Source organism: Athene cunicularia (genome assembly GCF_003259725.1).
Source record: "Athene cunicularia isolate RWA chromosome 17 unlocalized genomic scaffold, athCun1 chr17_part1, whole genome shotgun sequence".
Classification (NCBI taxonomy): Eukaryota; Metazoa; Chordata; class Aves; order Strigiformes; family Strigidae; genus Athene; species Athene cunicularia.
The window spans coordinates 5,112,604-5,129,196 of NW_020799122.1; the positions used below are offsets into that span (position 1 = coordinate 5,112,604).

Below are 16,593 nucleotides of genomic sequence, written 5' to 3' on the forward strand. Positions count from 1 at the left end.
AAGTTTCAGGAGAGTTAGCACTTGAGAGGAAGTCTTTGATTCATCTCCTTACTTGCCTTATACAATAATTTCCTTGTAATACCTATTTCACAGCAGAATTTTAAAATATGCTTTTGTTTGTGTCATCAGAGTGATATATATGAAATACCGTACATTAATATACTGACTGGCTGTAATTTGAATCAAGTGGTACAGGCAGTAGAGGTCTGACATAGATAGAGTACTGCAGTGGCGTGTGTATTAATATATATGGTTTTTATTATCCAGTTGCAGTACCATGCCGGGCTAGCATCTGGCCTTTTGAATCAGCAGTCTTTGAAACGTTCAGCCAACCAGATGGGAGTATCTGCAAAACGCAGACCAAAAGCCCAGCCAACAACTCTTGTCCTGCCTCCTCAGTAAGTAATAGAATATTTTGAAGTTTGCATGGGTGGGATTTTATTTTTTTAAACCTTTTTATTGTAATTTTTTATTCCTTTAAATCATCGTAATAGCAACTTTGTGTGATGAATTATTCTTGTTGGATGGTTGGGTACCCTATGGAAACAATATTTTGTTTCTAATGTCTATGGAGGCATTGTGACAACAGAAAAGTTTCGAGGATTCTTTGTAGCAGGTCATAAAAGTTTTTGCAACACAAGATTGTCATTGAGGAATGATGTTCCCGTGATTAGTATGACTTGGAGCTTCAAGTAGGACTTTTCTGAAGGTCCTGAAAGGCTGAAGCCAAAAAGTCTTTGGTGTGAGTACTTTCTCGACAAATGTCTGTTCTGAGTCCATCTGTTCACCATATGTTAATTTTGCATTGGATCTAAACCTCTTTTACAGGTGACAAGCAATTATGAAGACACTTAGAAACTGTTTGAGGACACAGAGTATCAACACTTTAGGCAGTCTGTGTACTGATGCCAAAACCACAGAGATGTCCACAACTAAGCTTATAAATTAATAAGCTGCTTAAAATATTTAGTTACATATAAGAAAATTATTATGTAGAAAATGAAGTGCTAAGCAACTATTCATTGTACTGAGCATCCTTGTAGTTTGTGGAAACTGCCTGCTTTTTTTCACAGAACAGGAGTTACATCAGTGCTACTAGAAACTTCATAGTTTTAATGCTAAAAGTTGGTGTTCTCATCAGAGTCCACGGGCCTAAGTTGGGGAAGGAATCAAAGGAAGTGTAGAATTTTTTCCTTATGAAATGAGAAAAAAAGAAAAAAAACAAAGTCACAGCTTTCCCCCTGTATATTAACTTTAAAGGCCTGCTAATTCAAGATTCCATAAATGTTCTATTGTTTTACTGATTCATCAGATGAAGAATGGTTAGAAGGGCAGCTCTAGCAGAACTACAGGTTTGAAAACCAGATGTTGGTTCTTTTATATCTGTGAAAGAATAGGGGCAAATTGCGACCAACTGGCTATAGTTTTCTTCCTTTGTTGGAGCATCAGGTTTATCTGGAGCTTAAAATGGACTTCTCCAAGAAGTCTTTAAATTAGAGTACTGTGATACTAGTCACAGTTTTTATTCAGCGGTCTTAAAATATTTTGTTGTTTTGTTTATTTTTTTACATTACGGCTTCTCAATTTAGTAGCAGTGTGTATAGTGAGAGGGAAATAGCTAGCTTCTATTTTTTGCATAGAAAAGTCTGTACTTTAACAGTTGCAGATGTATAATTCTTAATATGAAGTATATAATATACCCATTTAAATATTGTATGTCTTTTAGTCTGCAGGTGCTTTTTCCTTCAGTGGTGTATTTACCTAGAATTTGCAGATAGAATGAAATTTTAGTGTGGTAACTAAACTTCAGCTGGTAGTTGTATTATGTTTCAGTATTTTGTTAACACTTCCAGCATTATTCACAGGGAAATTATGTTTATGCTGAGCTGGCCCTTTATCTGTCCTTGGTTCCCTCCTCTCTGGCTTTTCTTTGACCTTTCCATATTTATCCCTATTTGCTATCTTGGTGTGTCTTAAGAAGAGAATAATGCTTATATTAAGTTAAATCAAATACCTGTTGAGCTCAATATCATGTCTCCAAAACAGGGCAGAGACAAATTATGAAAATACTTAAGAAAATAGGCTTATGGAAAGTATTTTAAAAAAAGGTATGGCAAATTGATTTTAATATCTTGATTTTGCTGTAGTTTCATGCAAATAATGATTTTTTTTTTTTTTTTTTTTTCTTTCCATTCTCTATAAAATGCAGCAGAAGAAAACATCCAGGTGCAAAACTACGTATCTCCTTGAAAGGGCATACTGCATACTAATTTTCCCATGGCAGTTCAGGGATTTATTTTTTTTTAGCTTTATTGATTAGTCAAGAACGGGATAACTATTTCTTTGTCGTCTTTTGCTTTGATGTATGCTATTAAAATTAAGGTCAATGACAAGTCTTTGGGCTGATTAACAATGTGCTATGAGTCAAGTATATATTAAATGTTGTTCAGAGTCACTATATTATAGAGCTTTTCTTAAACATAAGTAGTTAAACCCAGCTATATGCCAAAATATCATTTTAGAATAGCAGATTGGAGCAAATAGCAACACTGCGATAATTCTTTTTAGCCGGCAATGGAATGCAGGAAACACTGTTGCTCATGAGGTAACAGGTAATAACTTGGACAAAGAATCTTCTAAAAACTGTTTTATTTTTATGAAGATTTTGCATATGGATAGTTTGATGTTAAGAATGTCTTCATTTGAGTTAAAGGTAGCATTAGAGAACATGCTACAGATCTATTTATTTATGATCCTGTTCCTCGAAGAGACTGCGTGGGTAACTTCTGCTATTGCACATTACATTCTTAATGTCAGTGGTGCAAGCTGAGCATTTATCTTGCTAATCCGTATCTTTGATCTTTACTGCTATGGCGAGACTTGAGTTTTGTTCCACAGACTGAACCAAATGGTGTCTCTTCCCATAAAGGTGGTGATACAAAACTTGATGCTTGTGCTGTGTCAACCTGTAGTTCACTTGAGCCCTTAGCCTCTCTCCCTGCTCTGCTTTTTTCTTTTCCTTTCCAAAAATTTTTTTTTAGAAAAAAACAAACAACACAAACCTAAAATCTTCTCAGCTTGTCTTGGAGGCTCAGCTATGTCTTCCTACTTTAGGCTCACAGAAGGAGGCAGAGAAAGGGTTTCACTAGTGGCAAAGCTGATGCTTGGTGGGGTCACTCATTTGTCCCTTGCCAGCCTTTGGCCATCTTATGATGTGCTCAGGTTTGGAGGCAAGAAGCTCTAGTTTTTCACTAGTAGATGTCTGGAATAGCAGCAGCGATTCTGAATCAAAAAGGTATTTTTTTTAAATGAAAGGTCTTTGTCCTGTGCAACCACTACCAGGAAAACTTTCATTTTCTCACTGTTTTCATTCTCTGAGGGTTTTTAAGGGTGCCGGATGGTTTTGAGAAGAGGCATTTTGGTATTTGGTTTTGCTTTTCAGTAATGGTTTTCACTGGCTCTGAAAGTGCAGAAAAGAATACTAGATTGATATGCGTCTCACTTGTAGCCAAATGTATCTGTATGAGAAAATGACTAACTGCTGGCTGCTTTCTCTCCCTGCTTAGTCCCTCCTTCTGTCTCCTATTAACAAGACATCTCCCTGTACTTGCTAATAGATGCGTTCCCTCACATGCTTCTCATCTGGCTGCTGGTTCCTTCCTTCTGTTAAAAAATCTCAAAGCAGTGTTTGCTGAAGTGCTGAAAGCTGTCAGCTCCTTCCAAGTGACTAGGAGAGCATATACATGCAACCCTTCTGAAAACCAGGATGGCTTCTTCTGGTTTGAAATAAATAAATAAATACGATAAGAAATTATGGTTCTTAAATGTAGTAATTGACGCAGCTAATTAATCTTATTTTGCTTGGCACCACATCTCAGAAGCAAATTCGCAATTAGGATGTTGTTTCCATGACCTTGCGGGAGCAGAATGTTGTACCCTAAAGATCTGGGGTGTCTGAGAGCAGTGAGCCCGTGGGGGTAGTCCCTGCTGGGCTGCTGGAGCACCCTCTTGAGAGCCCAACAGTCTCTGGCGTGTCACCGTGTAGAGGGAAGGTGACAGCAGTGAGTGGCTGTGACAGGAGGATGAAGAAAGAAAAGAGGAGGCACAGGAAGTTGACTGTATTCTTGCAGTTGTGTGCACTGGCTCACACAAGGGGGTCAGTTAGTATTAATGGGAATTTTTAGGGGTCTCAGCTGAAAACCTTGTGACTTTGATAGCTCTGTTGCACGGGGCTTTCTTGGTGCTCCCAGATTAATCATCTCTTCTCTGTCTGGAAGGAAATTGCCAGAACAAGAACTTGCTCACCACAAAAGGTACTGAGACTCTTGCCCTTTATGGTGCTTTTTAGGGTCATTTGTTGCGACATTTGTGGGTTTGGGGAAATAAGCACACTATAAACAACAAACAAGTGAAAGTCTGGTTCTTGTTTGACAACTTCAGGCTCAATGGACAGAGAGGCTTGAGTAAAAGAGAGTCCAATTTTTTGTTTTAGGGCTCTTCAACTTGTCTTGTAAATCTCTTGTGCTCTGATATATGCCCTAACCTGACAGTGAAAACACTGTAATAGATTGAGTAAAAATAGCTGTGAATTTGTACTCTATTGCTTGGAGCAGACCAGCAAAATTACTTTTTTTTAAAAAAAAAAAAAATAAAGGAAAAGACAGTGCTGCCCATGATGTTTTTCTAGATAAATGAGCAACAAAAAGCTGTGAAGATAATTTTTCTTTTAGGAGATAATAAGGACTTGAGGACAGAGTGCTGGGCAGAGACTCAGGAGGGACAGGTTGTTTCTGCCACTTGTTCTGGGTGAGATGGAGGAGCTCTCTACACCTCAGAATCCATCTGAATTCTTCTAGAGAGGATATTCAAAAGAAGGCTGTACTTGCTCTATCCTTTGGAGCTAAATTAGCAAAAGATGGTCTTTAATGAGTGGTCTCATTTAAAAGCCTAATTTACTGGCTCACTTGGTATCTGTTCATCTGCATTTGGAAAATAAATTTACAGATATCCCAAACTCTGTATTTACTGTAGCTTGATTTAATACCAGCATAGTCAGAGTGTTCTTCTTTCATAGCATTAATGGCCTATCAGTTTTAATGATTCTGTCATAGAAGCAGTATTGTAGGGTTCTATTGTATTTGTTCAAGAGCTTGCTTCAGGATACCCAAGTTGAATCTTGAGGAAGGAATTTAATTTAAAACAGTGATGTAGTATTCAAAAAAAAAAAAAAAAGGTTGCTATTTTTAACGATACGGTAAAGGTGTGTGTGTGAGTGTGTGTGCATATATATATATATATATATACACACACACTATATATATATATAAACTATCTATCTATCTATCTATATATAGATATATAGATATAAAAACTATATATCAGTCATCAGATGTGCCAGAATAAATTATTTGGAACTTAACTCATGTAATTTATTGTTTTTTACATTAAGAAAAATCCTGATGAGCCCTTTGCCAAGAGTCTTTGCAGGAAAGGGTTTTTTTTTTTCCACTATTTTATTTTATAAACAGCATCTAATTGCTTCCTGAGGTTCAGGGATTGTCATTATGAAAGAAACACAGATTGTTTTACAAATAATGGCAAATCATGCTTAAGCCAATATATGTTCACAGGTTTTGTATTTTTTAAGACTGCATGTTTAAACTGTCCTTATCTAGTCCGACTTTGCTGTGTTGTAGAGGTCTGAAATCCCAGGCAGGGATTCCTACTTTGAAACCAAGAATCCAGTGTACCACTTAAGTGTGACACCTGGTGTATAGGCTGTGGGGAATGTGGTTATTTAACATGCAGGTGTTGTGATTGCAATAATCCCATTCAGTATTATGAGCTGTACTCTAACATTTGGGCCTCTTCTTAGAAGTATTCAAGAATAGAAGAGCAAAACATGTGGCTGTATTTTCCATTTTGAGAAAAGTCATTGAAAGTTTTGTGCAGTTCCAAAATTCTTCTTTCCCCCTACTGGCAAAGCTGCATTAAGTATCAATATTCATTAAATACCACAGAGATGATAATGTAATAAAGCAATAATCCTCAGGCCCATATCTATACTTCTCTCCAGAAGAGTTGAGGTTGAGAATGTAATTAAAGATTAAAACTCTGTTTGCATTCTGGAACATGGAGATATCTTTTTGTACATGATGGGGAATTGTATTAATAAGGAAGAGATCAGTTTCCAATAACTTTCAATACTGGGAGCTCATTTAATATCCCTGTTCATGTTTAAGTTTCTCAAGGTATTCCTTTAGCTTGACTTTAGCAAGACAGTGCAACAGGAACTGTCGAAGAACATGTTGTTGAAATACGTGACCCTTTTGCTCTGCAAATTAATCCCTTTTTATATGAAGAAAAAGGATTAAAATTAGTTCTTTATAGTGTAAGACAATAATATTTATATGAATAGGTTTAATTACTTTGCAACTATGTGCTGTGTAGATGGAACATCAGTTTTAGTATTTGGATCACATCGTTGTACTGTTTTCTTTTTCTTTTAGTACTTTTAGGTGCTGAACACCTGTTCTGCAGATGTTTTGTGAAGCTGTTTTACTGTAGGTTGCAGTGTATTGCTGTACAGTGAGATTGTGTTTATCCCTAACTGGTGTGCTGCTTTTAGTGTGTTCAGAGTTTATGTGCACATCTTGCAGGATCTTTTGATACTCAAGTCTCTTCATATTTCACCTGATTCAACTAAATAGAAATGCTCTTTAAAACTTCTATATTGTATTTAATCAGCTTGTTAAATAACTTACTTTCCCTTAAACAATCTTAGCCAGTTGGTTCTTTGCTCTTGTTTTTTTTTTTTCCTGTCCACATGTTTGCTGGTGGTGTATGTGGTCAGTGTTTGTTAAATACTACTTTGTCTTGCTTTTTGTAAGCTCCATAATTCTGCATAGAATGTCCAAAATATTGGCTTTCCTCCTGAAATACTGTTGTTCTAACTATCAAAGCTAATCTAGCTAGGTAGAGTACTAGTTCTTTGTAACCTCTGGTAAAAAGGATTGTGCTCATTAAACCAGCGGTTTTGTGAGCATTTGTCCATTCCCTAGAGGAAAATCTATTTCAATTATAAAATCCATGCTGTGCATTTCAGTGGTTAGTATTCCATTCTTTTCTAAATATAGTAGTGGTGGAGGATACTCTTGCATGGTATGCATTCCTCTAGAACTTTTCAAAATAATACAAATAATGTATATGTGTAGTATTAGTTCCTTTAAAGAAAACGACAGAATAATATGAACCTATTCAGACTGCCACCTACAGCACTGCTTCAGCAAATACTGATGTCCCCAAGTGAATGTTTCAAACCATGCAGAATATAATAGAGAATAATGAACAAACAGGAAACCACTATTTTGACAGCTTTGTTACAGGAAGATAAGTGCTGAGAAATTCAGATCATAATGAATTTTAGCAGCTATTGAAAATATGATAGTTTCAAGATATTTTAAGACACAGCCATGTTTGGGTTTGTTTTGGATTTTTCTTCAGGTTTCCCTTCTGCCTACCAAGCAGAGATGACAACAGTTGCTTTTAAGCAAGTTATTTTACAGAAATGAGACTGAACCCTGTTAGAGGAGGAGTGCACCTTTCGTTTTAGTTTTAGTGAGACCCTTGGGTACTTTTAGTTTAATTGGTAATACAGTAAGTATTAAAGTTGTATCCTACAGCGCAGGAGGAGAAGGTACAATTACATAGTCCTAACTGCTTCATTTTCTTCTCAACAGTGTTTTCCCACCACTGAAATCTAAGAAGTCTGGTTGTCTGGTTTACTACAGAGTTTGTTGCCATCATGGTATTAGAAATTCTGATTGAAGTTACTCTTAAATTCAATGACAACACTTAATAGATGGTTTGGAGCTGATCTGGTTCTTTTTAGATTCAGTAGCCAGGACACTCAGATCCCAGAGCTGGGGAAGCATCTGCCATGGCCATGCTTGAACCCATGTTGTGTTACGAATTATGAGGGAAAATTCCTAGGTGATAACACATCATTGAACTACCTTGAACTGAGTTTTAGTAAGAGAACAGCTGTGCATGTGGGTGTCACATTGTTCTTTCATTTGGATGAAAGATGATTCTAAGCTTTAAAAGAGATTTTTTTGTTGTTGTTTTCCCAATGGCCCATGTCAACAGCAGTGACAAGTGGTTTGTAGAGCTCACTGGCCGGCTGTTCTCAGGTGCAGAGCAGTGGTGGGCCTGCTGTTGCTTTATCCTGTTTTGTCTAGTGTGTTTTGTTTAAATACTGGAGGGAAAAAGCAGTCTGTTGTTAAATTTAATAGCAATCTCTCTTTTTAGTTGTGGTATTTACTGTTTAGCAGTCAGTATAATTTAACTGGAAAGAAAAAGTCCGAACTACTGTTTTGATTCATGAGGGGCTTTATTAGACAACTCCAACAAGATCAAATCCAATAATTTACTGGGAATATAACAATGAGTATTCATCTTACTGTTTGTAGCCAAAGATACTTCACCAAGCTCTGCTTCAAAAAAGAGAAGGGGGTAATAGTTGAACTTTTAATTTCAGTGCAAGAGATAAATTTTAAAATAAGGTGCTGTTGTTTTATGTCTCTGCTGTTCACTTGGTTTATATATCATGTTAAGTTTGGAGCCATACATGTGTTTTGTAACCTGTTTAGATGCCAAAATACAGGAGGCAGGCAGATGTGGTTTTGTTGTTTCGTTGTTTTTTTCATCCCCTTTCTTTCCTTGTTTGATCTGTGAGGCTCTTGAGATCAGTTGTTTGTCCTTTTCTGGGCTTTATTAAGGACGTATGTGGACTGTTCTGAGGAGTGGACCAACACAGGTTTAATGAGAACCTGAAATCTGCGGAAAAAATGGGATGTGCTTTTAAAGTTTGTAGACGATAAAAATGTACTGTAGCACTCAGTCCTCCAACAGATAGCTGCTGGGATCCATAGCCCACTTCCACATCTCTGACTTCAAAATTTTTAAATGGCATATTATAATGCAATGTAAATCCAATTGTCTCACACTGTGAACTTGATCACTCCAACAGTATTAAACCAACATTCGGACAATAGGAGAAACTCTCTTACACTGTTACGTATTTTGGATTTTCATTTATGTTTATCTCCAATCAGTAGAAGCATTGGAGCCCTAGACAGAGCTGTATGAATTGAGAAGTTGAGTAGGATCTGAACTAGACCCTTACACTGGCAAGAGGGAGCAATTCCATAATAAACTGTTGTGGTTTTTAGCAGGTTTGGTCCTAGTACATGTGATGTGAGGAGGCACTTCCCTGCTTTGTGCTCAGTGCCCTCCTGCAGTAGTGAGTAGGTGGGTCATAGAGTGACTTCTGTGGATGCTCACTAAGCGTTGCCAGAGCTCTAGTAGTCACCTGGGTAGACTTCACATTGCTACTACTTGGGTACAACATGACTTTCTGTGGTTTGGTTTTGAGGTGGGGTTTTTTTTGGTAACAGCTGCCATTCTAGGGTCTGGTGATGCTTGGTAACTCAGTACTGAGTCAACACCTTTGCTGTTCTGTGCATCTTCAGAAACATGATTCTTTAAAATATTTTAATCTTGATCTAATCTCCTAATATGTTGATATATCTGACAGCAGGGGTTTCAGTAATCTTCTTTGTTTCGTTATGCCAGATCAATGTGCTTTTTTGGCTATAGTTACATAGTGAATTTCATTTCATTCCATTAAGTACTATACAGCTGCATATTTCCTTACAAAGTAATTACAAAAAAAACAGCAGGCATTGATCAACACAGATTGTCCAAAGGAAAGATTTTGACTAAAACAAAATGTTCCTTATGATATTCATTAACAGGATAATAATTTCTATCCACACAAGTACAAGAAACAAGGATCTTGGACACTGCTTTATCCCTAGTGAATTACTGAAATGTGCATTAGTTGTGTTGTAAAACTTTTACAGTGTACTTTACCATGGAGGAAAAATCTGCTTTATTTATTCACTTTGCAGCAAATACTCTCACCAACCACTGTGGAAAGAAAGTGCATGTAATTAAGATTTCATCATTTCTTTACAGCGCATAGAGCTTCCCTTACTAGTGTGTTGTGATCTGTTATGGACTGATAGCCTTAGCTCAAATGTCCTTGTAGTGAACACCTCCGTGAACACATCTGTCAGGAAGACATGAGCCAGAAGAAGCCTGGACCTGATTGCTGTTGATATTTTGGTGTCATATTTCCCAAACTAATCCCGCAAATAGGATTGCTCCGAGTGTGATGTGCAGCCCTGTGTGACTGAGCACAGTGATTTGAAATAATTCCCATCTACTTTGCTGAAGATTAGCTGGAACACTCCATAGTTGGGAAATGAAAAAGCTCTCTTTTTGGAAACTTTGGGCCCTGTACTGGCCTTGATCTGCATGTTCATTTTATGGAATAGGCACAGATCTGGAGCAGCGTGTAGCTCTTAGTGAGTGTTTGTGTTACTGGGGGTTTTAGCTGAGTTGTAAGAGAGCAAATTTCTGACTCTGTGATGTATGTTTGCCTTAAAGGTAATGTTTGTGTGAGAACCGTGCCATTAAAAGGTGGCAATTAATTAAAAGTTGTTCCACAGTCCCAACCCTTAGTAGATGCCCTTGCAGAATTTAGAGCAGAACACTAATATTACACTGGAGGGAATCCCAGTACTTTCAGGGAAAAAAAAAGTTAAGGATGAAGATTTTAATGTGTAATTAAAGACTGCAAATACTAGTTTAACTGCTTGTTTCTGTGTCAGAAAAAGGAACACAAACTACCAGTGGTTGGACTAATTAGTGAAGATCAAGCTAGGTAAGAGGAAATTTGTATGAACTTAACGATGATATCAAAGCTTTTGATAAAGCTGTGATTTTATCATGATTGCTTTAAAGCCCCCCCCCCCCCCTTTTTTTTTTTAAGCTTTATTGTTTGGGGGAGGGGGGGATTAGAGGCTTCTTTACTGCAGCAGACAATCAATCTGAAAAGAATAAATTAAAACTGCTGCTTGCCAAATTCAGAAACGCATTACAGCAAGTGTTTCCATCTGCATTGGTTGTATATTCCCTTGTCAGAGATGATGAGCAGAAAGAGCAGGGCCATAACAAGGTGGAAGGAGAGGGTCTTTATGTTTCAGTGGCTTTGCACGAATGGCTTTATTGCTTAATTATATTGAATAATGTGATACGATATGAACATATTGTGAATGTATTTATTAATTACTTTATTTCTGTCTCTGTACATGATTCCAAGAAACCTTCAGCTATTTGAGAGGAAAACTAAACAACTATACCATGAGGGTGGGATGAATGTGCTTTCCAGTGTGAAACCTGCACTGTTAAGGAGAAGAAAGCTCCAGGTGTATCACGCTAAAAAAATTTTGAAGTGCAAGTTGTACCTGAAAATCAAACGGCAGTTAAAGTCCCCTGTAGTTTTGAGTAACTCTACAAAAAGGGAAAGTTTTCCCGAGTAATGAACTGCAGATGGGGATTTACCTGGGGACTGAAGGGGCTGTTCCCTTCCCTGAGGACCACGGTGGGTGGGTTCTGGCTGTGCTGCATGCAGCACTGCCTCGAGCACCCATCAACCGACCGGGCTGCTTCAGGGTTTGAGGACTGCTAAATGCCTTTCCGAACTAGAAAGGATACAGAACAGAACTGCTTTGCTCTGCTTTCTTTACTTCATGTTAAAAATAGCTGTTATTACTTTTTCATCTCACTTTAGGGCATTCTCTGGATATTCATGTGTTTACGAGGAACCCCCATGGATGGGTTAAATGAAAAAAGCTGAGTAGCAGATTCCAGCTGATGACTTCATAGAGTTTTTCTCTAAACATAATCTCCATTTGTAATGACTTGAAGTATTTTGATACAATTATTTTTCTAGTCCCAGTTTCCCAACTGCCAGTGGGGGGGGGGGAAAAAAATGCAACCATTAGAAGTTTTACTGGGTAAAGTGTCATGGTGTTCATCTCCTTATAGATGCTACTGTTGCTTTCATTCCTGATGGTTTAATTTTCAAGGCACTTTCTATTTGCTGTATAGGCTTAGAGTATGGCTGTATAGGCTTAGAGTATGGCTGTATAGGCTTAGAGTATGGCTGTATAGGCTTAGAGTATGGCTGTATAGGTATAGAGTAACACTCTCCGTAATTTCAGTAATGTTACTCAGTAGTCTGTGTATGTCAGTTTGAAAATGAGTATTGATAGCATAATGCACATTTCTAATTAGACATAGGTACAATTGCATCATTATTAATTTATTTTCCTGATTTTTTTACCTTTGCATAGGTAACATAGGGAGTAAAACACCACAGACAGGGAAGACCTTGTTAACGTTGGCAGACCTAGCTTTGACTTTTTTCTGCATACAGTTTATTGTTAGTGAGTCATGGCCAGGGGAATTCTCTAGTAAGTACTGCAATTTTAGCAACCAAAAGCATCTCTGTGCAGCGATTTTATGCATTAAAATTATATTTTTCTTTTGGGTTGCTCAGGATTGTTCTTACAAATTACTTTCTTACCTGAAATAGAAGAGTTTGGCACAGAGATCATAATTAAGTAGTTAATTGCTTATTTAACCTTTGCATTGAATGAAATAAAGATTACATTCTGTCTGTGATTGTTGTGTTCCATTGTTGCCTATAATACTTTGTTTCTGTCCCTTACAAAACATGATTGTGGAATAGCGTTTGGCTTTTTCATCCTGTATCATGTATGTTTAAAAGCATTTGAAGATACAGAGATTCCTGAATAAGTTACTGCAGAGCAAATTACTATTTTGTTGAGTTGCTCTATGCCCTGGTTTCCCCCTGTGAACTACATGAACCGTATCGCCTGGGAACTGTGCAGGAGTGCAGAGAGTGACTCCAGTAATATTTGTACAAAGCTGGGATAAGAGAAAGCATTAATTATAAGGCAGTTGCTTTCATCTGGGGGAAGAGTCTGGATTTTTGTCTTTTATAGTCAGTTGGTCAGTTAATTTTTTACAAAATTCAAAGTCCAGGACTGACACACTGTGAAGAATGAATGACCATATAATTCCTACTTGCAGGATGTAATAGGAAGCTCTAACTATCCACTGTCGGCATTCATTCTGATAAATGAATGGTGATGTATTATTCTGTATCCTTTGTGTTCTTGCCTTTAGGTGTTCATTTCAGTGATGGAAGACAAAGTGCAGACACATAAAATAATTACACAGCAAGCTTGGCTGGAGCCTGTCAATCTGTGTCAAGCTCCCTAGACTTCTTGAATCTCTAAATTGTTGAGGTCTTTTGCTGATTGTTGCATTCAGTGTTTGGTGTTCAAATCAAATGTGCTCTAGAAGTGGCAAAAAATACCCTAGTGTTTTGATGTATTTTAAGTCAGAATTTAATATCTGTGTCCAAAATAGCACTATAAAACTGAGATCCCCTCAAGCCAAAACCCAGGCTTTTTTACTTTCTTATTTTACATGTAGAACCTTCTTTCATTTTGGCTTTTGCATTTTGACAGTTGCTCAGCAAGGATGATGCTTTTTGCTCATGACAAATTTGCATGTGCCTTGTAGACAGGTCTTATAAAAGAGCCTTTTGTGAAGGACTGAATGACAAATCAAATTTGGGTCTAAATTTGGGGCTAATTAGCTACATGGCAGAATCCTAGTTTGAAGAATCATAGTTGTATCTAATAGTAATTTATTATAAATAATACCTCAGTTTAAACATTTATTGCTTTTTAACTGTTTGTTTTAATGGTTCAATTTTAAATTTAAGTTAAAAGAAGAAGCTGGTTAGCCAAGTGTTGCTGAGTTGTATTGTTAGCAAGTAACCCATAAAGTTGAAATTTTAGGAAATAATTCCTGGTTGATAATCACTGGTTTGATGTTTCAGTTACTGAAGTGTGACCTGTCCACCGAGCACACTGAATAGATTCTGTAGTTGTAATTTTCCAACTGTTCTCTGTGTTTATTATTCAGGTACCACCTCTGCTAACCCTCTGCCTGTTGCAGCTTTTTGTATCTTCTAGTCAAGTAGACATTCATGGAAAAGTCTGCTATGACAATGGGTGCTCCAGACTGTCCACTCTGAATCCTTTTTGATTTCTAGTTGGAGATTGAATTGAAAGGGACTTCCTGAGGTCATCTGGTCCAGCCTCCCATTCAGAGAGAGTCCCTTGTCACAACTAGATCAGCTTAGCTGTGATGTAGCCTAGCTGACTCCTGAGAACCCTCAGGGATGCAAGACTACACTCGTAGCCATTATTAAAGCAGTTCACCCGCTTCTAGAGGTGCATCTAGTGCTGTTCATGTTCAGACAGGTCTGCTGAAAACCCACATCTTGAAGATAACCCTGTTCTAAAGAGGGTTTGGGGTGGGCTGGCTGCTGGAGGGAGAAACCAGATATTTTTGCAGAAACTACAGTAAGTAGTAATGTAGATTATAGTAACCTGTTTAAAAAAATGCAGTGAGAAGGAGGTGAGTTGACTAAAAAAAGTGTTGCAAGGAAGAGTCCTTAGGATTTAAAATATTTGTATGACTTTTTTAATCTAATATTTGGCTTTAAAGTAGTTCATATGTTGATGCTTCCATAATCCTTTCTACTTTGAAGGTTGCTCTTCATTTAGACAAAAAGTTACTACTTCAACAACATGATTTTAAGCGCAGTAGATAAGCAAATATAATGCTATCTAATCTTAGGTGTTTCTAAGGAAGTGAAACCAATTTCTTGACATGACAGAGCAATGGTGGCTCTTGTATGCCACTTGTAAAATGAGCTTACTGACAGAAAATGCCAGGCAGAACTATTTTAACATGTGATTATGCTTTTAAAATGAGAATTTATTTTCAGTGCAAAGATAGCAACTTTAACACCACAGACAGAAAATCAATTATAATTTTTGCTAGTACAGCTAAAATATTATCTGCTGCTACTAATTTATTTTTGTTGTTCCACAATTGCTGTCTTCCCTCTGTTTATTAAGTCATCAGTGGGGATAGAAATTCTGATACTGAAGCCTGAATGTTGTAATGTCCTTCTTTCTCTCCTGCTGTATACTTTTGCATGTTTGCAGTACCATGATTGAATCTTCTGTTTCTATGCTTTTATGTATTTAAGATACTTAATTTTTATTGCATTTTAGGCATCATCCTCCAGCAACAAGCTCTTATGTAAGTGAACACCGTTTGCTTTTGCTAATAATTGCTTTCTTAAAGTATCAGTATATACTGGATCTTAAAATTTGCAAATCTCAAATACCTTCTGCTGAAGTTCTTGTTCACACATCTTAAAATGCTGGTGTAAGCAAGCTACATACAAAACCTGGTTGTTGGATGGTCCTTAGTTTTCAGATTGTTTCAAATATTTCCTTATCTCTTAACTTGTTCTGCTTGGTTGTTTCAGGGAATTTCAAGAAAGAGTTTTTTCTCTCTCACATAATGTCTGTCCAAATAGTTGACTCATTTGCTTTCAAATCCTAAATAAATAGTTCATTTCCATCTCCTGAGTGTGGAGGACAGGATATATTGAGAAAAGTTCAGCTCTGACGTGAGCATAGAGCAGCCTCTCCAGGTGTGTCAGCACAGAGGCAGTGTGGCACACGAGGATGGGAAGTGCTCCTTGACTGCCCAGTGGTACTGGGGAGTGTATGTACACACGCCTATTTAATGTTTTATGGTTTGGGGGGGTTTCTAAGCCTTTGAAAACAGTAAAATGAGCCCTTTGTTTTGTTTGCCCATATTTTTTGCTGTTGCTGACTTCTCCCCAGTTGCAGTTTATGAAGAAGTCTGTTTTCCGTATAATGGGATGGCTTGCAGAAAGGCAGTCAAAGCAGCGAACCTCGGCAGTGCAGCTGAGGATGTAACTGTAACTACATCTGATTTGTTTTCAGTTGAGTTTTCTTTTACAGCTTTCCCATCTTCATGCTTCCTTTTCAGAGATGTTATGGGATGCTCATCTCATTGGGTCTTTTTCCAAACAGATAAACAGTACCATCAGTGGCTAATATTTTTGTCTCCTTTTAAAAATACCTATGAAGTGCTGTTGTGTGTGACATTAGATCAGTGCAAGTATGTTTTGTGTTTTGAATCTGCAGAAAACTGTATGATTGCAGTTAGGCAAAAAGTGAAGAATAATTAAATGGTTCAAAAAAAGTCAAATATAGAAATGCACATCAGTGCAGTGAGTAAATGCAAAGTGAGCATGAATGGAGAGATCCCTTGAAACATCTGCAGTTTCACTGATGTTTGGAAATAAAACTGCAGGATAATTTTTTGAGTTTGGTAATATTTTTATTTGTTTCTGTAGGGCATCAGCTTCAACTGGTTGACTCTCATTAGCTACATGTTAGCTAATTAATCATATAATTTGCTGTCATGTTACTAGGTGAACCTGTATCGTAGTAGCAGCATGAATTTGAGATAATGGTTTCCTAATGATCGAAATAGCTGTAACAGCCCTGGCCCTTCTGGTTGACTTGGACTTTCCTCTGGTTGCTTTTAGGAAAACCTTTGATATAAGGTTACTCTTAATGAAACTTCTGTCTGCTAATAGAGATAGTTTACAGCTGTATGTAATAATATAGGTGAGTCCCATTCTCTACTTTATACAGTATATTTTTAATTAAAACACCATACTAG

The 16,593-nt window shown here is 37.2% G+C and overlaps 1 protein-coding gene across 1 annotated transcript in view; it reads left to right on the forward strand.

Annotated features, from left to right (window-relative positions):
- The window catches only part of MED27 (mediator complex subunit 27), an 89,475-nt gene that overhangs the window by 34,244 nt on the left and 38,638 nt on the right, over nucleotides 1-16,593 (forward strand). The window contains exon 3 of the mRNA XM_026860664.1: nucleotides 268-398. Within this exon, the coding sequence (XP_026716465.1) occupies nucleotides 268-398 (131 nt within the window). The remainder of the gene's footprint in view (nucleotides 1-267; nucleotides 399-16,593) is intronic.